Source organism: Cheilinus undulatus, linkage group 3, assembly GCF_018320785.1.
Source record: "Cheilinus undulatus linkage group 3, ASM1832078v1, whole genome shotgun sequence".
Classification (NCBI taxonomy): Eukaryota; Metazoa; Chordata; class Actinopteri; order Labriformes; family Labridae; genus Cheilinus; species Cheilinus undulatus.
Window position 1 is genome coordinate 54616276 of NC_054867.1, and position 22408 is coordinate 54638683.

General features: G+C 38.8%; 2 protein-coding genes across 3 annotated transcripts in view; one reads left to right on the forward strand and one right to left on the reverse strand.

Annotated features, from left to right (window-relative positions):
- Positions 1 to 3581, forward strand: part of LOC121507436 (beta-1,4 N-acetylgalactosaminyltransferase 2-like) — a 20604-nt gene extending 17023 nt beyond the window's left edge. For both annotated transcript variants that reach the window (XM_041783760.1, XM_041783761.1), the window contains 3 exons: positions 324 to 467; positions 2660 to 2888; positions 2974 to 3581. In XM_041783760.1, the coding sequence (XP_041639694.1) occupies positions 324 to 467; positions 2660 to 2888; positions 2974 to 3167 (567 nt within the window). In that variant the 3' untranslated portion in view covers positions 3168 to 3581. The remainder of the gene's footprint in view (positions 1 to 323; positions 468 to 2659; positions 2889 to 2973) is intronic.
- Positions 3582 to 7595: 4014 nt separating this feature from the next.
- Positions 7596 to 21848, reverse strand: arfrp1 (ADP-ribosylation factor related protein 1). Its single transcript, XM_041815569.1, has 7 exons — positions 21506 to 21848; positions 9425 to 9512; positions 9254 to 9336; positions 8785 to 8866; positions 8617 to 8687; positions 8424 to 8524; positions 7596 to 8030 (listed from the first exon to the last, which is right to left on the reverse strand). Exons 1-7 carry the CDS (start codon positions 21596 to 21598, stop codon positions 7943 to 7945), a joined length of 606 nt encoding a protein of 201 aa, XP_041671503.1. The 5' UTR covers positions 21599 to 21848; the 3' UTR covers positions 7596 to 7942.
- Between the last annotated feature and the right edge of the window lie 560 nt (positions 21849 to 22408).

Genomic DNA, 22408 nt, shown 5'->3' on the forward strand with positions numbered 1-22408 from the left:
ATCCACTGACTCATTGATGACTCATTGAATAACTGATATTTTGGTTGGTTAGCTGATTGATTGATGGACTGATTGATTGATCAATAAACCTTTGTAACCATAAAAACCTCTAAAAAGGACAGGAGGTTAGAGAGAACTTGTCCCTGATGCCGTCATCACCAGCCAATCACCGGCCTCAGAGTCACACCTGTGGGCAGTCTTGAGTCAGATATTAACGTAATTATTTTTCTTTAGGCTGTGGGAGGAAACAGGCCTTCCTGAGACACTGTGCAAACAGAAAGCTGCGTTTATTGACTTGAGAACTATTTAATTTCGCCCCTCAGGGCTGGTTTGCAGGCAGGAACCTGGCGATCTCCCAGGTTATGACCAAGTACTTTCTGTGGGTGGATGATGACTATGAGTTCACGGAGAAAACAACGATCGAGAAGATGGTTGAGGTGATGGAGGCGAACCCAGAACTGGATGTGGTGAGAACAAAATGTCTACTATTTAAGAATTTTAGTAAGAGGAATTAAGAGAATCCAAATGTCTACGCAGACTTTGAGGAATGCAGATGCTGAAATGAGACAGTAGTCTACTCATAAAAACACCATGACTGTGAAGGATGCAGATGCTGAAATGAGACACAACATGCCAAAGATCAGTGAGGGAAGACGCTGAATCCTTTATTGTTTCAGATGTTAGATGATGTTTTGATTATTGATGCTGAATCGTATCAGATGGTTGATTTTTATAACCTCTCAAAGCAGATGGATACGCCCGTTTCCGTGTTTTTCACTGGCGAATCCATCTTGCAAATCTCCCATCTGAACTATTTGGGCCTGATTAGAAAGTGACAGGACCAATCACCGTCGAGGGGCAGTACTTTTGGGCACGATAGAGTCGTGACGAAAGCAAGCAGCAACAAGAGGCCATTGCAATTATGGCGGAAAAGATTAGCATGGATGCTGTTAAAGCGCCAGTTTTATCAGAACTTGACAACATTTGTTTGTTAAAAGAAGAACAAAGAACAGCAGTGAGTTGTTTTCTTTTCAAAAATGACAAAAGTCGAGTACTGACATGTCTACAGTGTCCATGGTTCAAGTTATGCAGTTCTATGTGGAGTTTACTTCTCAGTAGCTGTTACGTCACGTGTTTTGTTGCTATGATTGGCCCGTAAAGATGTGACAGACAGAACGTTTATCCAATCACACTCTGAGTTTTTTTCAAAGCCTCTGCCATTTCCCAAATGCTGTCTGTGCAAAGTTGTCCAGATTGATGTGTGACTTAAATCCATCTGGTGTGCCATGTTAAGATTTTTATTGATTATTGATGCTCCAGCGTATCAGATGGTAGATTTTTATTGATTATTGATGCTCTAACGTATCAGATGGTAGATTTTTACTGATTATTGATGCTCTAAGGTATCAGATGGTAGATTTTTACTGATTATTGATGCTCTAAGGTATCAGATGGTAGATTTTTACTGATTATTGATGCTCTAACATATCAGATGGTAGATTTTTTTATTGATTACTGATGGTCTAACGTATCAGATGGTAGATTTTTATTGATTATTGATGCTCTAACGTATCAGATGGTAGATTTTTATTGATTATTGATGCTGTAACATATCAGATGGTAGATTTTTATTGATTACTGATGGTCTAACATATCAGATGGTAGATTTTTACTGATTATTGATGCTCTAACATATCAGATGGTAGATTTTTTTATTGATTACTGATGGTCTAACGTATCAGATGGTAGATTTTTATTGATTATTGATGCTCTAACGTATCAGGTGGTAGATTTTTATTGATTATTGATGCTGTAACATATCAGATGGTAGATTTTTATTGATTATTGATGCTGTAACATATCAGATGGTAGATTTTTATTGATTACTGATGGTCTAACGTATCAGGTGGTAGATTTTTATTGATTACTGATGATCTAATGTATCAGATGGTAGATTTTTATTGATTACTGATAGTCTAATGTATCAGATGGTAGATTTTTACTGATTATTGATGCTCTAACATATCAGATGGTAGATTTTTTTATTGATTACTGATGGTCTAACGTATCAGATGGTAGATTTTTATTGATTATTGATGCTCTAACGTATCAGATGGTAGATTTTTATTGATTATTGATGCTGTAACATATCAGATGGTAGATTTTTATTGATTACTGATGGTCTAACGTATCAGGTGGTAGATTTTTATTGATTATTGATGCTGTAACATATCAGATGGTAGATTTTTATTGATTATTGATGCTGTAACATATCAGATGGTAGATTTTTATTGATTACTGATGGTCTAACGTATCAGGTGGTAGATTTTTATTGATTATTGATGCTGTAACATATCAGATGGTAGATTTTTATTGATTACTGATGATCTAATGTATCAGATGGTAGATTTTTATTGATTACTGATAGTCTAATGTATCAGATGGTAGATTTTTATTGATTACTGATGGTCTAATGTATCAGATGGTAGATTTTTATTGATTACTGATGGTCTAATGTATCAGATGGTAGATTTTTATTGATTACTGATGGTCTAACGTATCAGGTGGTAGATTTTTATTGATTACTGATGGTCTAACGTATCAGATGGTAGATTTTTCATGATGGTAATGATTTCTCTGTCATCTCCCTTTCTCTCAGCTTGGTGGGTCAGTCAAAGGGAACCGGTTCTTCTTTAGTGTCATCTATGAAGAGGGAAATGAAATTGAAGGGGGCTGCCTTTACAGAAAATCAGGAGGACGCTTCCAACACCTTCCTGGTTTCCCAGGATGTTACCTGGTCAGTGGGGTTGTTAACTTCTTCATGGCTCGTACAGATTCTTTACAGAAGACAGGATTTGACCCGAGGCTCCGAAGAGTGGCTCATTCAGGTGGGTTTAAACCTTTTTTTATTTTGTCACTTAATCCAGTAGAACCTGTTATTTTTCTAAAACAGATACCTGTCTCTGATTCTAGAGTACTTTATTGATGGTGCCGGCTCCCTGATGGTGGCCAGCTGTGGTGATGTCATCGTTGGCCATCAGACTAATAAGAGCAAAGAGGACGCGGCACGCTACGCACGCTACAGAAATCCAGGAAGAGACGACTGGATGTTTAAAGACAGGCTACTTTTTTTTAAAAACAACCTCAAGTGTATGCGCTGGGGATAAAAGGTCTTTGGGGTGGAGCAGTCATCGTTGACCTGAGGTCAGACAGCATGTCATAGCCACCATTATAGCCACTATTGTAACCACTATTTTAGCCCTGTTAGGTCTGTCACAAGACTGGTTTATTGTTCTCTGGTTATCTATTCAGCCACAGTAACCATGGTTACACAGAAAAATGGTGGCATCCCACCTCAGCATTAAAAAGCTTGTAAAACATCAGCCCTGTGGTGCACAGTCAAGCTCTGAACATCCTTTCTTCAGGACGACCTGGAATGAATGCTGGCAGAAAACCGCCAGACCCTGGCCACTTAGCCACAAGGCTGGTGACCATCATTTGATGGTCACATGTCATCTGCAGAAGCATTTGGGGTTCACATTAGTCAATGTGCACTTGAAAAGACTTGAATAAAGCTCAACTGTGACAACAGTGTTGTGTGGGCCTCTTGGTATATGTGGACTGTTTATGATTTAAAATGATTATGATATAATTTATGGAAATTGAGACGAGACATATTGATCATGAACTAACTGAATGTGAAATGTTAGTGCACTGCAAATGTTTCTGTATTATGTGAACTACCTGAATGTTGAGGCTGTGAAAGTTTTTCTACAAAAATTAAAACAAAAATACATTTGCAAGAGCCACAATCTAAGTGGTGAAAAGTGGCAATTAAAATAAGTTAAAGGTGCCAAAAATCAGTTTAAGTGTGGGAAAAATGGGCAAAAAGTGACAAAAATGGGGGAATAAATGGCATTTAATGGCAAAATGCAGCTTAAATGAGTGAAACGTGGTTGAAAAATGCCATAAAGGGCAAGCATTTGCAAAAAGCAGGATGAAATAGGCAAAAACTGGTGAAAAATTGGCAACAAGATGAAAGTTGTAAAAAGAAGTGTCCAAAGTGGGCTTAAAGCACTAAAAGTAGATTACAAGTGGCAAAAAGGGGGGAAATTGGTTGACAATTAAAGCAAACTGTATAATTGTGGGAAACAAACAGATTAATGTGACTTGCAATGGATAATTTTTGAAGTCAAAGTTTCTCTATTTTTATGGTTGGGGGGGGGATAATATTTGAAATTCAGACATAAGAGAGCCACAAATCATCACTAAAGAGCCACATGTGGCTCCAGAACCACAGGTTGAGTATCACTGATCTATACCTGTCATCAGGTAAATCGAAAGGATTGCATCTATCCCTAAATATTCTTTCTCTCCTAAGCACTCTTCCGTGCACCAACCAGGATCTTCTAAGAGTGGGCAGGCCATTTTCCAAGAGAACTGATTGGTCAGGAGGCGGGGCTTTTATACTCGCTGATCTCCTATCCAGAACATAACCTGCTCCGGAGCAGGTTAGCCGTTCAGCATAAGTTACCACAGTGATTTATCCCGGTAAGAAGTGAGCCAGCTTTGTCGTACAGAAAATCCAGGGTTAATCCTGAAGTTATCTTGATAAGAGGAAATCCAGCTTTGTCGTACAGCCCTCTGGACAAACACGTGAGGACGTTTGTTTGTTTGGTTAACCTTCTCTTTCTCATTAATCAATTCATTTCTGAGCGTTTTCTTTTCCCCGTTCGTTTCTCTCTCTCTCCATGCATGTTAAGATTGCTGTGTTTTGTTGTTTTAGTCTGCCTGTAGTTCCCCGGTAGGTCTGTTTTCTGGTTGTTTTCTTTTCCTTGTTAAATATTGGTTGATTTTTGGTTAGGTCATTTTAGTTAGGGTTAGTCAGGGTTTCTTTTTTTCTTTTTTTTTTTACCATTATTTAGCCAGGTAAGTCCCATTGAGATCAAATATCTCTTTTTCAAGGGAGACCAGACCAAGAATGGCAGCAATGCATAGTTTCAACAGCACATGCGCTCAAACTCACAACAATTCACAATAAATATAAACAACAATAATAAAATAATCATCAGTTGAAACAGTGGCATTCAGAGAGTTTGAATTCAAGAGTTTTCACTAAAGATTTAAAAACATTCAGAGTCACCAAGTTCTGCAGTTTAAATTCAGTCTGCAGATGATTCCAAGCAAAAGGAGCAGAGAACCTATAAGCTTTCTTTCCCAGTTCAGTTCGGACTTTGGGAACAACAAACTGCACAAAGTCCAATGAACGCAAGTTGTGCAATCCATCCTTCAAGATCAACAAAGAGGAAAGATAGTCCGGAATGCTGCGGAGAACATCTTTATAAATGAAGACGTACCAGTGACCAAGGCGACGTGTACATAAAGAAGTGCAGTTGACTTTAGAATATAAAGTACAATGATGAGTCAGAAATCCACAGTTAGTGATAAAACTCAGATAAACACTATCCATTTTAAGATTTTTCATAAACACAATAATCTTTAAACTCTGAAATTTGGAGTTTTAAATCCTGTTATTAAATTTAAACAAAAAAATTCCATGTTTATTTTTACTGTAAAGTGCAAAAAAAATTATAACTTTTTAACATGAACATTTTTGAGTTCTTCTTGCAATTTTTCAAGTTTCTAATGTAGAAGAAACTGCCTTCTTTCCTTTTACTTTATGGCCTTTAAACTTAAAAGTCTTGTTGTTTTCTTGTTAGAGATATGAGCACTGAAAATTAAAATTTTTATGTTTTTTTCTAGTAAAATTAATCTTTGAACTAAAAACGTTCAATTTTCTATCCTTTTTGAATAGGTATGACTTTTTAAGAATTAAAAAAATGAGTTTGTTTCTCTAAATTTAGGACTTTTAAAACTTTATTTTTCAGTTTGGCTGAATCCTCCTGTTTATACCAGATGATCTAAAACCCAAACTGTGGGCCCATGAGGTTTTGTTGTTATTTATTGAAATAATCCTCTCTTATCTGGAATCATAAATATCCAACATGGCTGACATCTGTGATTCAGCTTTTTAGGAAGTGGGTTGTTTCCCTGTGAGTGATATAGCGCCCTCTGCTGGTCTTCCAGGTGATTATCTAAGGAGCCGGATTTGATTATTACTTTTTGGCGGAAATTCCTTTGAAATTTTGGGAAATTTACCTGAAATGTTTCAGGAACCTTTAGAGAATTGTTGGGTGAAAATTTTATGTACATTTTCAGGATTTTTCTGAAAAGTTTACTGAAATGTCTGGGGAGTATTTGAGGACATTTAGAGAATAACTTTTTGGTAGTGTCTTGGAAATTTGGTTTGGGGAAATTGCACATCATCTTTTTGGGAATTTCCTTGACCTCTGAGATTTTAGTGAAAATTTAGTTCCTTACCGACTGGGGCCAGGGATGAACTGGGCAGGAGAGTATGCTTTGAAATTTTAAACATTTTTGGTGCTTGGGAATTTTTTTTTTTTTTTTTTTTTACGTTTTTAAATTTGATTGGAAATTTGGGTAGGGAATATCCTTTCAAATTTTCATGGTCCTTTGTTATGTGTGGGGAATTTGTTTTAAAATTTTCCACAATTTTCCATGGAATTTAGCAGGAATTTGTCATTTTTTTGAGAATTTGCTTTGAAATTTTGGGGATCTTTGCTTTGAAATATTTCGGTACTTTCATTGGAATTTGGGGAGTTTATTTCCAAAGTTTTGGGAATTTGACTATAAATTTGTGTGGGAAATCTCCTTAAAATTTTTAAGGGGTTGTTTTAATTTAAAAGAAATTGTTGGTAACGTCGTGTGGAGGAATTTTTGTTTTGGAAATGTCTGATGATTTTAAAGGGGATTTTCCAAGACCTCCATAAATTTTTATGAAAATGAAGTTCATACCTGTCCTTACGGACTAAACGAGCCCCTACTAACTGGACCAAACATACTCAGAATCTACTAAAGATGATGTGTGTTGTACAGTAAGCTAATCTTGTTGTTCCCATACAAGACAAAACTACTTCCTGTTCACAGACAGGGCCTAGGTTTGAGACTTACCAGGTACCACTGATCCTAAATAAGAGAGTGATTTTTCCTAGAGTTGACAACAAAGGAGACCCCTCTCCCCTCTCCTATGTCTCCTCGTCTTCTTGGGGCGCACTGCTGTCTCATACTGGCTGAACATCACTGTAGAGTTTCCCGTCAGCAGAGTCTGTGCACGGCGAACTGACGGGCTGTACCGGAGCTGGGCACGCTCAGACCCCATCTTCAGGGGTGTGTGGAGGAAGATGTATGTCACACCGTGTCACGGCAGCAGGACAGTGGCACAGGGGCAGCTACGGCGTCACCATGGTTACCGTCAGCTTAACTCTCAGTCATGTGTTAGGAGTGTGGACGATCAGCTGACTCAAAGGAGAGATGGACTTAAAATCATGAATATACCAGCTTCATATTCACGTTTTTCACTTCATGATCCCGTCTGGCATTTGCGTCCTCAGGTGTATGTGACTACAAACAACGTATAAAAAAAACCCGCCACACTTCGCTGTGATGCTACAACTGACCCTGGCGTGCTGTTAGGACACAGCGTTCTTGGTGGCACAGATGAACCATAACAGGTGTTAAAGTGAAAATAGATATTTATTTGAAACATCCTTCAAACCAATAAATTCTTAATAACTGTTAAAGTTCATTTATCATCATGAGCTCATATTCAAACACCAAGAGTGAGAAAATTCACATTTCAGTTTGTCTGTAAATAACCATTTAAACAAACGGGAGATAGTTTAGAGTTTCCTGTGAGATGTGTTCATGATCAGACGCCCAACCAGACGTCCAATCAGAGTGTTTCGCTGTGATGAAGACAGCGTATGTTAAGAAGTCTTTTACAGTTCAAACAAGAGGAGAGAGGAGCAAGCTTCAACATGATTGGTCCTCACAGTCCAATAGGAAGCGAGCTCTGTCTCTCTTATGTGATGTCCTTCTGTCGGGGGGGTCTGTGGATGTTTCTGACCACACACTTCACCATCCACTCAATGCCCTCGTTCACGCCGTCCCTGCATAAGGGCAGAGATGGAGAACAACTTATCATTCAGTCTCTATTAGGTGGCTCTAAGAACAAACATGCCCTTATCTGTTATATTGCTATACTTAAAATCCACATAACACAAATGTTTAAAGGGAGGTTTCTGTTCGAGAGAGGGAGCGTAGGGGTCAGGCGGGGCGCATGAGGGAGAGAGAAGGAAGCAGCAGGCGCTGATCTGAATCATCCACCACCCTCTTAATGACTAACCTGTCCTGACAAAAACAATGGCGGACAAAAGTTTCGGCGTCAGAGGGCAAACATGATTAGAACATGAGACTGATTCTCTTTTTTTAATGTGCAAAAAATCTGGACAAAATAACGGACCCAGTGTGTGAAGACCGTCGATGTTAAATGTGAGTCTCACCCCGTGAGTGCTGTACATGGCTGCACCAGACAATCCCTCTTTCCGATCTTGGGGGCGGAGTCACTGAACGCCGTTTTAATGTCTGGCACAGTCAGACAGTTCTGAGGAGAGAGGACATGCAGAGACAACTCAGTAGCTGGTGGAGAATAATGTGCTTATCAGATATTATTTCAATAAAGAGATAATGTGTTACCGGGACATCCTGTTTGTTGGCGAGGACGAGCAGAGGGACGCCTTCTAACGCCTCGCTGCTGATCATCTTCTCTACATGAGAATAGAAAGGATTTAAGTTGCTGACCAGGTTTCATGAAGATGCAGTAAGATAACGGTGAACTGGTCCTTTAACAGAGCAGTCACTCACCGAAAGCCTCCTTAGACTCCGACAGACGCTCCTCATCAGTCGAGTCGATCACGTAGATGATTCCATGAGACTCGGCGTAGTACTGAAATACAGCAAGGACACAGTTATCAGCCTGCTGGATGGAGGTAAACCAGCACAGAAGTCTTCTGGTGCCTCCTCATCATAGGATCATTAAACCAACATAGAGAGCCACTGCTGCCCTTAACTATGAACCTATCAGACTACATCACCATTTAGCTGTGTTTACAACAAAATCAAGTTTTCATAGATCTAGAGTTATCCTCATGCAGCTGGCAGTATCTTAGTCTTTATTCGTTCAATGAGGACAAGTTTATCACAGTCTGATCACTTAAAGATCAATAAAAGTCAGTAAAATCCCAGGGTACTTTTGATAGCGTGGGTCAGTCAGAGTTTGTCAGGACTAGTAACAGTAATGAAGGAGGGCGGGGTTTGACAAATCGTCACTCACTTTGTCCCACAGAGACTGCAGCTCTTCCTGACCTCCCAGATCCCAGAACATCAGACGAGCTTTTCCCACATCGATGGTACCGACTGTGAAGAAGCAGACGTTAGAGAAAATGATTTTTACTTCCTGTCAGGCCCACGCAGCTCATCACCCTGAGTAAGAGTGTCTACTTACTGTTGAGGCCCACTGTGGTGGTGATCTTTGACAGATTCATGCCTTTATAGTTCTTACTGAACTTCGTTTTGGTTTGTTCCAGAAACGTCTACAGAAACACAGAAAAGACACAGTTATTATGATTATTATTATCAGGCTAAAAGACATGAAGTCTTTGTGGTAAAAGACCTATAACTGTCTTAAGCAAATTCAAGAAACAATTTGACCATGCCAGGATTATAAACCCCTACAAGATTCTAGTCAAACCACATCAACATCTGACTGAACCACAGACAAAATGAAGAGAGAAGGTAAAGTACTAGATGATAAGGGGGGCCAGGAGGCGTGGCCCTGAGAAAGACTGCTGGAGTTGTGGCCAGTTTGGACACTTTGCAGCCAGTTGTCCCACACGGGGGGCCATATATGGTGAAAGGTGTGGTAGGGGGCCCCAGCCCATGCAACATGGTGGCGGTGGCCCTGTGAATACATGGGCAAGACCCTCATTTGATTAGGGCTGCCCAGAGAATCTTACAGTGGGAGGTGATGAGACATATGAATTTCCACAAATAGCCATGGGAGCAGATTCTGAACCAATAATAAAAGTTGAATTAGAAGGCAAACAAACACCCATGCTGGTCGACACCGGAGCCGCTTACACATGTGTAAGTCCAGAATAGGCCACACACCTCCCCACACAAGTTTAAGACAGTAAGGTTCTCAGGAATAAGATAATGAATTCCAACAATGGCTCCAGTGCGACTCTATTCAGGGTGAATATGAAATAATCATGGAACATTACGAGACGGACATGTTTTAAAGCTAAATGCAAAGCTGGAACTACACTCCAGACATGGCTGCTGCACTGTGTCACTCCACCCAGTGGTTTACTCAAGAAATAGTTCCGAGTATTTGCTTCATGTGTCGTAATGTTACATAATTTTACGTTATTTCATAGCATGGTGAATGTACAAGTCACGACTTGTCCACAAGAGCGTTTTGGAGTTGTTGGATTGTGTATTTGAGCAGTTTGATGAGGGAAAGCAAAAAATTCCGTCTGCTTCCATAGCGTTAGCTGTGCAGCTGGTATATCCGTCCCCCCCAGATCTAGAAACAGCTTGCACCGACAACTAACCTATTACTAAGACTATAGGAATTAGGGCAATGGACGAATTTGCCAAAATGTTGAAGTATCCCTCTAAATCCTAGGGTTAAGGTTAGGTGTTTAGTCTAAAAGCCCTTAAAGGGGGTTAGGTTTAGGCATAAGTCACTAAGCGGTTAGAGTTAGGGCAAGGTAGTTTGGTAGGGCATATCTTGGAGCCCACACTAAGTCCTATGGTTAGGGTTATTACTAGGGCTGTCAAAGTTAACGTGTTAATATCGCGTTAACTCAAATTACTTTTAATGCTGCTAAATTATTTGTCACACGCATGCGTATTCTGTATGACCCCCGACCCATCCCGTAGTTTGCCAGACCAGGAAGTGGCGCCGTCGTGATGCGGTACAAGTGAGCAGAAATGGATAAAGGACAGAGACTTTTGAATGACAGGTTCAGCTTTCAGATCATGTCAGATAAGACTGAAGTTATTTTCTCCTACTGTCGACATGAACTGAGTTACAGGAAGTTTGTAGAGTCTTATATAATCCGCACCACTTGCTAGCCATGCACACCACTAATGCAGAGAGCCGCCCCCCTCACCATGCTGGATTTGTTTACAATGGAGACACTCAGACAGCTCTGCAGGGATGGACTCGCTATCTGGCACACCGAGCATTTCCCGGTGTGCCGACGCACTTTTGGGCCAGTATGAATTATTCTTTTATTTAGGCTATTATATCTGCCATGAACCGGCACCACAGCTGCGCTATTGACTGTTGACTGGTCCGATTACGTGTCCTAAAGGTCCGCTCTCATCCCCACGCAGCTCCTGCTTGAAAGTGAAAGTATTCGGGAAAAACAAAACTTACCAAAACAGTCAATCATAACAGTCAATCAAGATGCTGCAAAACTGTCAAAGACTCTGCAGTCCCTGTAGGAGATTGTCTGATGCTGCTGAATGTACAGCTGCATCATGAGGAGGAGGAGGAGACAGAGCAGCAGAGGCTGGTGTGTGACAGGAGAGCAGAGGTTAGTGAATGAGCTCTGTAGAGTATCAGAATATAAGCTGAAAGCATTATTAGACTGTGGGTCTCCTTTATTTAGGAAGAAAAAATGGTTTTAGATTAAATCTGTAGCTCTTCTATGATCTGAAGAATGAAGAGATGCTTAAGTCCCCTTACTACACCTTAAAAGTTCTCCACTGAGACTTCTTTTACTTTGTGTGTTCATGAGTTTTGAAAAGAAGCTTCACATGTGTGTTTACTGACATTATTCCAGTAAATCTACTGGACTGATGACAGTCATTTCTTACTGTCAGCATTTATTTCACATTTGGACTACATTTTTTAGTTTGAAATTAAAAATATGATAAATAATAGCAGACATTTTTTAAGTAATGACTTGCTTTTTCTCTTGAGCAGGGCAGACGTGTCCACCTTACTCACATCAGAACAGTGAAACACCATTAGATGTGTCTGTGCCTTACTGCTGAGCTCTCAGCAGAGACTTGACTTCTTTATGTCCATGTGTGATGATGAGATCTGTTGTTCTGTGTTCAGCTGCTGAGAACAGAGGAGGTAACTTCTAGAAGTCTAAAGTTTGACTCTACATTGTGGTATTATTCAGTAATGTTACATTAAGGTCAGTATCTCCATCTGTTGTGGCTTGAGTTTACCATGATATGCTCTCAGCAGATTTTTGCAGCGTTCAGTATCTCTGAGCTCAGACTAGAGAATTTTCTGGACTTTATCTGTTGTTGTTTTGGGTTGTTGACATGAACAAACATTTGCATAAAGAAAGCATTTTTGTCCACTTGTGTTGATAAGGGTATTTAAATCTTAAGAAATAGTACTGTAAGGTACATTTAGAACAGACAAAAAAGTGTGATTAATTTGCGATTAATGGCGAGTCAACTTTGGAATTTGTGAGATTAATCGCGATTAAAAATTTTAATCTATTGAAAGCCCTAGTTATTACATAATGCGACGTTATTACATAATGTGGCACTACAACTGTGCATGCACACAAATTCTTATATTTATATTATCTTTGTTTATTTCACAAAGATGCAACTTAGACATTAAAACGCTGTATAATAGTCTTTTATTAGATAAAGGTGGACATGGGAATTAACAGTTGCATTTATCATTGTTTATTCTCGACTCCTGTGTCTCTACACCTCTAATCAGTAAAGACACAACTAATCGACTACAACTCCCACAATGCTTTGCATGTCAAACAAATATGGCTGCCCACTGAAGAAAGTCAAAGTACATGATCAAAAATGGATTAAAAACAGGTAAAAAGATGCTTATTATCAGATGTAACGCTGTGGATTTAATCTCCAAAGACCCTGAAAAGTCACCAAAGTTCCAGGCTCGCTACAATGGTGTCTTTTAGACCTACGGACACATCGATGGTAGTAAACCAATGGCAAAATGGTCAGCTTTCAGAGGGAAAAAAGACTAAGTTTCTATGACTTACGGTTCAAAAGTTATCACCTTTTTTATAAACTGTATCATGTATTGTTGTATAGGACAACTCTGTCCTCAGAGACTCTGGAAAGTCAGCCAAGTTCCAGGCTCACTAGAAAATGCTCTGTAAGAGCTACGAATGCTTGGAAGACCTGATTAGAAAGGCACAACGGATCAGAATGAGCTCTAAGGGTTAATATATCGGCTACATATTGGCCGATGTTGATTAATCTGTGGTACGCTATAATCGGCCCAATTAATCGGTCAGGCTCTAATATATATTATTCTATTTAACCTTTATTTCACCAGATAAAAACCCACTGAGATTAGGATCTCTTTCACCAGGGTGACCTGGCCAAGAGGTCAGCAGCACATGTCGTAAGAACAGTTACAAAGAAGTGACAGTATAGATTAAAACATACAATTTTAGAGGTGCAATAGTGTTTTCAAGTGCGGGAGCTATAACACAACAAAAAACAACAATTTAAGATTTAAAACACAGGCACTAGGCATTAGGGGTGTAACAGTACAGAAAAATTTTGGTTCGGTTTGTACCTTGGTTTTGAAGTCACGGTTTGGTACGGGAATTGAAACAAATGAATAAAATTTAATTTTAATTTTTTAAATTAAATTGTATTAAAATAGGCTGAAAAATTTACATTTATATTATCAATAATGCTGCAACCTCCTTCCAAAAGTTCTTTAATGATTAAAAAGTTACTAAATAAATATATTTTTGAATTACTAGGTTATTTACTAGGTTTTAACAGACGACGTCACATCAACCCTATTTTAGCATCACTACACTGGCTCCCTCTAAGTTTTAGAATTGATTTTAAAATTCTACTAATTACTTTTAAAGCACTAAAGGGCCTGGCTCCAAGCTATTTAACAGAACTTTTAAACCTCAATCCAAGGTCGAGGCTCAAAACTAAAGGTGACAGGGCCTTCTCTGTCAGGGCGCCTCGACTTTGGAACAACCTGCCCGAGGAGCTAAGGCATGCTGAATCGGTGACATCTTTTAAATCACTTCTTAAAACTCATTTTTATAGACTTGCTTTTATGTGATTTCGTCTAATGTCTTTTACTGTCTTCTGTCTTTTTATCATTTTTCTCTCTTAGTTCTTCTACTCTTCTGTCAAATTTAACCTTAAAACCTCTATATCTGCTCTTCGCAACTTTGTATTTTATGCTTATTGATTCTTATACAATATCTCCACCTCTCTTACTTGCTTTTTAGAGCCCCCCTGCTTTTATTATGTCTCCCTCTTCTTGCTGCTATGTCGGTTTTACCAGACTATTATCATTATCATGATTATCATTAATATCTTTTACTGTCTAGAATTTTGATTTCATATGCTGACTTATTAATCTCTACACATTTTGTTTTTTATTCTCCCTCTTATGATTTTGACTTAAATTCCTTTCTGTCTCTTCCTAATATTTTTAAATGCTTTTACATTTCTGGTCCTCAGGTCTCTTTTATGTAGTCGGTTCCTGTGTTGCCTGGATCGGTCTAGGTTATTCTGGGTTTTTAGTTTTATTTTTATTCTTGGTCTTCATTTTTATTACTGAATCTTACATATCTGTGTTTTTATGATGTCTTTCTAAACTGACACCATTTTCGTGTTTAGAATGTTCTGCTAGTTTTTGTAATATTGGAGTTACATCGTTGGCTGAGTTTTTCAGGGGTTCTTCTGTTGTGGGGGTTTTGTTTTTCTTGTGTTTTGCTGTTTGTGTTTTGCTTTTTAACTGTGATTCTGCTTGTTGTCAAAGCACTTTGTAAACTTCTGTTTTTAAAGGTGCTATACAAATAAAGTTTATTACTATTATTATATTATTTTCACTGATATATCGACATATTCATACCCATTCTTTATACGCCAAAATTTCCCAGCCAACTTGAACGCATCATCATACTACCGTGCGTTAGCTTGGAAAGTATGCAAATTAGCGTCTATTCTCCTGATTTCAACACAGACTTCTGCACTGGATTACTTTTTTAACCAATGGGACCTACTACAAAAGTTTGGGAGAACTTTTCACAGCCCATCTTGGAGGATAAAGAGGTTAGAGCCGTGTGAAATCTGAGGATAACTTTACCTAGGACGCAGCTGCAGAGTCCCCGTCCCCCTCCTCTGAGGCTGACAGTTGAAGGTAAAATTAATTTGACTCACAGAGCCAGAGCTCCAGTGTTATAATGAAAAACCATCTTAAATAATAAGAAATTTATAACTGGCTGGTGAGACTTTGTTGTTCCTCCTCTTTACAGTGATGTTCTTGTTTGAGTGGAGCTTTTTTCAAATGCTCTGATTGGTCCGCTGAACGACGTGCTGACAGCGACACAGCTGCTGAGTAATGTCAGCGCTATGGTTGTTGTTTTTGTCCACTGTTGTATTTTATTGGGAAACAAAGTGTTCCTAAACAGGACACTTTTATCTGGGAATATTCAGGCTGTTGCTGTCGTTTGCTGTGGTTGTGTGGTTGCCAGGACAGTGTGACGGTGGGTTGTTCTCTGGTTTTCCATCTGTGTATGAGCTTGGCTCCACATGTTCGTTCAGTATACGTCTGTGCCGTACCGAGAGGCCTGTACCAAGTCTGTTTGGTACATACACACATACCTTTACACCCTTAATATATATATATACACACACACCCTGGAGATCAAAATTAGAGAACAATTTATGAACTCTTGGTTAATTTCGAAATAATGTAATCTTAATTGCTCAACATTTAAAGGATTTTTTGTTGTGGCAATACCATGTAACTGGAACATTGTTTTAAAACAGAGAAAGGAACTTCAACAAACAATAATTATTTTTTGGAAAACACAGTGATCAAAATTAAAGAACAGCAATGTCTGTAGCACAATGAAAGATTATAGCAAAACTTTCTGAAGGTTAAGGCAGTCAGAAATTAGTTGGAAGTGTACAGGCCTTTGCTTTGAATGACTTGAGCACATCTACAGCCACAGGACGTCACCAGTCTCTCACACTGCCCTGGTGTGATTCTGGTCCTCTCTTCTTCCAGTCTCTTCCACAGTTTAGTGACTGTAGTGGGTTTACTGGCCATAACCTTGTCCCCAAGGATTTTCCAGAAGTTTTCTCTTGGGTTTAGTTTAGGACTCTGGTCTGGCTATTTCAGTATTTCAGCGTTTTCAGTTTCAAGGAACTGCTTTACATATTTTGCTGTTCGACAGGGGGGCATTGTCCTGCATGAAAATTACTGGCTTATCAGGTGATGAACACAGGAAAGGAATTAAATGTTGTCAAGAAGGTTCTGATAAACATTTGCATTCACTTGGGCATTTATCAGAGGCCCAATACCTGCTGCAGAAAACATTCCCCAAACCATGACACTTCCTCCTCCACCTTTCACTGACTTCTTGATTCACTTTGGGTTCAGTCTTTCCCCAGTTTGACGATGAACATAATGTTTTCCATTGGACCCAAATAAGTTATTTCTTTCATCGCTGAAGTGAACTTTGGACCAGTTTTCTTTTGTCCACACAACATGTTCCTCAGCAAAGGTTAGTCTAGCCCACTGATCATCAACTGGCGGCCCAAGGGCCATATCAGGCCCCCCCAAAGCTTCCTGTCCGGCCCCCAAAAGATCATTAAATTCAGAAAAGGAGGAAAAGATGTTGTAGTTTAAAGAGTATCCTTTGGCTTTAAATGTTTGCAGCTGTTAAATCCATCCCACAAACAATTAACATTGAAATAGTTTTAGAAAGACTTAACATTTTATCTGTTTTTACTGAAATTTACTTTCATAATTAGTAGATATTTAAAAAGGGTTAAGGTTGGCAGAAATGTTAATAAAATGAACAGGAAAAAGTGGTTAAAAGAGGATAGAGAGTAGCAAAAATGGGTGATAAGTGGCAAAATGGGTTGTGGAGTCACACAATGGAACAAAAAAATGGTTGAAAAAGTTGTGAAAAGAGGTCAAAATGTGGCGAAAACTGGTAAAAGAGGAAAAGAAAGGGGCAAAAAGTATCAAAAATTGGTTACAACTGACAAAAAGGGGCGAAAAGGGGTTAAAAAGTTGCAAAAATAGAAGTGACAAAAATGACAAAAGAGTGCCACAGGAGGATAAAAGATTGCAGGAAAAGTGGTTAAAATTGGTTTAAAAATGGCAGAAATTGGGTTAAAGAGGCAAAAAGTATCAAAAAAGGGTTAAAAATGGCAAAAATTTGTTTAAAAGTTGCAAGAATTGTTGATAAAGAATGTGATGAAAAGGGGTTAAAAAGTGGCAAAAATGGATTAAAGTGGCACAAAGGGGATAAAACATGCAGGAAAAGTGGTTCGAAATGGGTTAAAATCCTGCAAAAATGTGGGTTAAAAAGGGAAAAAGGGGCAAACAGTATAAAAAGGTGTTAAAAGTGTCCAAAATGGGTTAATACTGGTGCTTCATCACAATTGTGAAGGGTCCATTCTCTTGGATCTTCAGGGGCACAGCCAGTTCTCTTGTCAGGTCTGTCTCCTTGTGTCTTGCTGCATTGTAAATAATAGGGATAGATCTCACTGGTAATGACTAAAAATGTCCAGAGTTTTCAAAGAAAATACAAACACTACTACAATAATATTTCAATCAGGCCAAAAAATTCATTTAATTTTTGTTTATGTGAAAGTCCGGCCCCCAGAGTTTCTGTGGAGACTAAATCTGGCCCTTGTTCAAAGGTACTTGATGACCCCTGGTCTAGCCATTCGATTCTTTCTGCTAATGAGAAGTTTGGTCACTGCAAAGCGGACTTTCAGTCCAAATGCTCTTAAGACACTGTATGATGACACAGAGGCCGTTTTCGAATTGGCCTACTGCATACTCCTGTCAAACGCAGTATGCAGTATGTATTGTGCACTATGTACTGTGTTCGACAGTAGTACGTAGTATGGATGCCAGTCAGACGTTATTGTGTCGTATGCTTGGCCTGGTTTAGCTGGTTTCCAGTATACAGAAGTACGTCATACCCTGGTCAATATTAAACGACGCTACAGTGTTCTCAATCCATTTACGTACAGAAAAAATCTGGGAAGTGTTTTCATTTGACTTTTGGGGATTTTTATAGCCGTTGTTTTTAGCTTAGCATGTATAGTGCAGTGAAAGGACACACTTGACAGCACCTTTACGGCCGTTACGAGCCGTAACGGCAAAACAAAAACAACAGTGACCTTATTACAACTTATTTCCCTGTACTACATGTTAAAAGGTAAAGATAAAAAGTAATGGCACTTTTCTGTAAAAGTCAGCCGCTCTGGTGAAAGTTCCACTGCTCTCTGCTATTACGAACTCTGACCCGGCACTTTGCATTGTGGGTAACAGTGGGCGAAGCAGACTGGTCCGATGCATACTGTGAAATTTTCCCGAATCAGTATGTCAGCCGGGTATTTTTGGCATACTGCAACTTTCGCATTTGTTCGCATACTGCATACTACATTTTGGGCAAATCAGTACACGCTGCTAGTATAGTAGGCAAATTTGAAAACAAGACCTACCCTGTTCAGTGATGAACTGGCAAGCAATTCCAGGTGCAGTGTTGAACCGATTGCCCATTGAGGTTCTCCATATTATCGTGGCCTCTCTTTTAGTTGTCTTTCGTGGACGACCAGCCTTCTTGGTGGACTTGAATGAGTTTGTGACTTTCTAAAGATGTAATATTTTTGAAATCACAGATTTGGAATGGCCAACTTCTCCTGCAATGGCTGACAGGGTCATCAATTTCAGGATTCATCTGGACAACCTGCTGCCAGAGGGTTTCGGTTACTTTAGAATGGCTCACTATCTTGTGAAGTCAGTGAAAACTGGAAGTTAGGCTGCCAGTTAAATAGGGTTTGTTGAATAAGTAAGGAAATTAGCACCAGGTGCCAGACTATCACCGATCACTGGGAGGTATCTTAAAGTGTTCTGTAATTTTGATCAGTGTTCTTTTTAAATATTTTATTAAAGTTTTTTATACTGTGCTTCACAATCTATGTAACACATGCAATATGTTAAAAAATCTGCTCTTCTACTCGTGTCAGGATCATTTTAAAACAGGACAATGCAGAGAACTTGACATCATTGGGACAACATTGAATTTCCCTGCGGGGATGAATAAAGTTATTGTATTGTATTGAAATGTAGGAAATTGTGGATTGTTCTCTAATTTTGATCTAATTTTGTGTGTGTGTGTATATATATATATAAAACAGATTATACATATATATATATATAGATAGATAGATAGATAGATAGATTATATAATCTAAAAAGATTATATAATCTATATATATATAGATTATATAATCTAAAAAGATTAAATAATCTATTTATATATATTGTGTGTTCTGTACAATACCTATCATACATCACATATATGACATATCAGAATACTCTATTACTGTTAAGCCCACTATGAATAATAAAGTACGCCGAACCATGCGTCCTGTATCATACCTACATGTATGACATTTGCAGAAAAAAAAAAAAAAAACGTGTGAAAACCAGTTTGGTATTCAGCAAGTTATGATTAAATGATTAAATGCGCTGACACGTCATTGCGCCTGCCAAAGAGATTACACTGAGTGGAGCGGGTGACCGGACCAAGACAGCTCGTCAGCGCAAATAGGGAGCAGCGGTCGATGTGGCGTCTACTCTTTATTATGTCTATGTGTGAGTCTACCAGGTCTGTAGCAGCAGTTTAAGCACTCTCCACCTGCTCGCACTGCACCAGCGAAGGTTTCCGTTTGAGGAAAAGATATTCAGCTCGTATTAATAACATGCCCAGATATCCAAAATTAGATGATTGGGCGTGAAATTTAAACCTTGAATCTCAGTCTAAATGCTTACAGAAGTGAGTGCAGGTCAACTTTCAGGCTGCATGAGTGATGTAAGTCTGAGACTGGTAGCGTGAGGAGCCGACAGAAGAGAGAAAAGGCATCTATCAAAAGATCGATCTTTGGATTTTATGGATAGATATCGGATTTAAAAAAAAAAAAAATCAATCTGAATCAGAGAATTGATTTTTTTCAACCCAGGCCTAGTACTTAGATTCCTAATAACACAGCTCCAGAGGGAGCTTTCTCAGTGGCTGTGGGGATGTTAGGACAGCTGGGGGCAGAGTGAAAGAAGAATCAAAGTTAGAATTCTGAAATCAAAGTCAGAATTCTAGATCAGAGTCAGAATTCTAAATCAGAGCCAGGATTCTGAGATCAAAATCAGAATTCTGAGATCAAAGTTAGAATTCTAGATCAAAGTCAGAATTCTAGATCAGAGTCAGAATTTTAAATCAGAGTCAGAATTTTGAGATCAAAGTCAGAATTCTAGATCAGAGTCAGAATCTTAACACCAGAGTCAGGATTCTGAGATCAAATTCAGAGCTGTGATATCAAAGTCAGAATTCTAGGACAGAGTCAGAATTCTGAGACAAAAGTCAGAATTTTAGAAATCAAAGTTACGATTCTAGATCAAAGTCAGAATTCTGAAATTAATGTCGGAATTCTAAGACCAGAGTCTGGATTCTGAGATCATGTCAGAATTGTGAGAGTCAGAATTCTGAGACAAAAGTAACAATACTGAGATTAAAGTAAGATTTCTGAGATCAGAGTCAGAACTGTAAAAAAGATCTATCTGTTTTATTTAGTGGTCTCTCATCCATAACAGTATGGGTTGGTTGTCGTTTGGGTTTTTCTGATACCGGTGTTAAACTTTACTTTGTACACAGTGTTAGTGCCCAAACAGTGCCTGAATTGATACTTTTAAGAACAAATGTGTGCTAAAAGTCAGCGGCTGAATAAAAGCTGTGTCTGTGCTGTAAAGGTTTTAGAAATAAGATGCCAGCAGAACATTTGTAAGTAAAGGAAACTGAATCTTCTTCACATAGCATTGAACCCTTCCTTCAGAGTGGTACATTTCGGGACGGTGGTACCAAAATGAAGCACCAAAATCTGTCTTGTATTTTGGTACGGTCGGTATAGGATGTATTGGTACCCTACTATTTTGGTATCAGATTCAGATACCCATCTAGTGATGCTGGGAGGTGTAACCTTGCTGTGTCTGTTACATATAAAAGACCGGTGTATTAAACACTTTTAGTTAACAGGCATTACCAATAAATCATGCCTCAGTGATCGGCAGAATATCCCTCCAATGCTGAATATCTTAAAAAATAATAATGCACACCTTAATTTTCTAGTCAAATATTGTGTAATGTCAAACTCCTATAATAACTTGTTGCTAGTACAAATCGGATTATTCATCGAGGTTGAACTCTGGTCTGTAAGTCTTCATGTCCCAGTCCCTCAGGGGGGTCTGATCCTAAAACCAACATTCAGGGGCTCAGCAGCCGTAATTACACGATGAGAGGAGCAGCGGGACTAAAGCTAGGTTTTAGCCCTTTACAGTATAATTTCCCCCATTAATGCAACATTTAGACTGGTTTGGTTTTATTAAACCAGACTGTCAGATAAAGACAGAAACAGCAAAAACGATAAAAACCTCAGAAACTATCAGAGAAAGAGAGGATGAAGGAGTCTGACATGGTGTGACAAAACTCACCGTTTTTCCAGCGTTGTCCAGCCCCAGAATAAGGACACAGTACTCATCCTTCTGGAACATGTATTTATACAATCCCGATAACAGAGTATACATGTTTAATTAATGTAAAAACAACAGTATTATCCGACAACTAGCCTGCTAGCCTAGCTTAGCTCACAGAAAAGGCCGACCACAGCTCAGCCGTGCCTCCATTATAAACCTCTGACTCAACATGAGTCATAAAAACCGTCTGTCCTTAAAATGATATTTACATTAATGTCCAAAATACTGTCTTTGAGTGAGAATTTACGACGCTGTCAACACAAACACAGCAGCGATGCTACGTGTAACCAAACAAGGAAGCACGACGCATTGGATTGTGGGTAATGTAGGAAGCAGTGTTTTGTTCAACGTTCGAGCAAAGAAACTTTAACGTCCGATAAAACTACAATTCCCATAGAACACTTTAAAGAATCTGCGTAAAAGCAAAATACACGAAAAATTATATCAATGTGTGCGCTTTAAAGTTTGTTTTTGTCATGCCTTTCAGCCATCAGCAGTTTCTGTCCTCCTTAACCAATTCAAAGGAGGTATTGTTGAGTCATTTAATTTAAATGTTGGCAGATGAATTATCCTAGTCCTGAACTCATTGAGTGCCAGCCCTTTTATAAAATGGAAAGTGGCTTTTGCCAGCGTTTTTGGCCATTCTGAGTCATCTTTGAAGACCCACAGAATATTTTGTACCATGATTCTGAAAACACCAAATAGCTCAACTGAAAGAAGAAACTCTCTATTTCATCATGGAAAAAAACGTTTGTTTGCAGCTTGTTCCGTTCTTGATTTATCTGAAGTTGAATAGAGGCTAGTTTCACCAAAAAGACCACTTTTTTTCTAGAAAGCTGAGAAAAATGCATTTTTGTAAAA

Coding starts and splice junctions, on each gene's coding strand:
- arfrp1 (XM_041815569.1), bottom strand. CDS start 21,598: ATGTATACTCTGTTATCGGGATTGTATAAATACATGTTCCAGAAGGAT. Junction 9,337..9,424: donor CACCACAGTGGGCCTCAACA/GTAAGTAGACAC, acceptor GCTTCTTCACAG/TCGGTACCATCGATGTGGGA. Junction 8,688..8,784: donor GGAGTCTAAGGAGGCTTTCG/GTGAGTGACTGC, acceptor ATTCTCATGTAG/AGAAGATGATCAGCAGCGAG.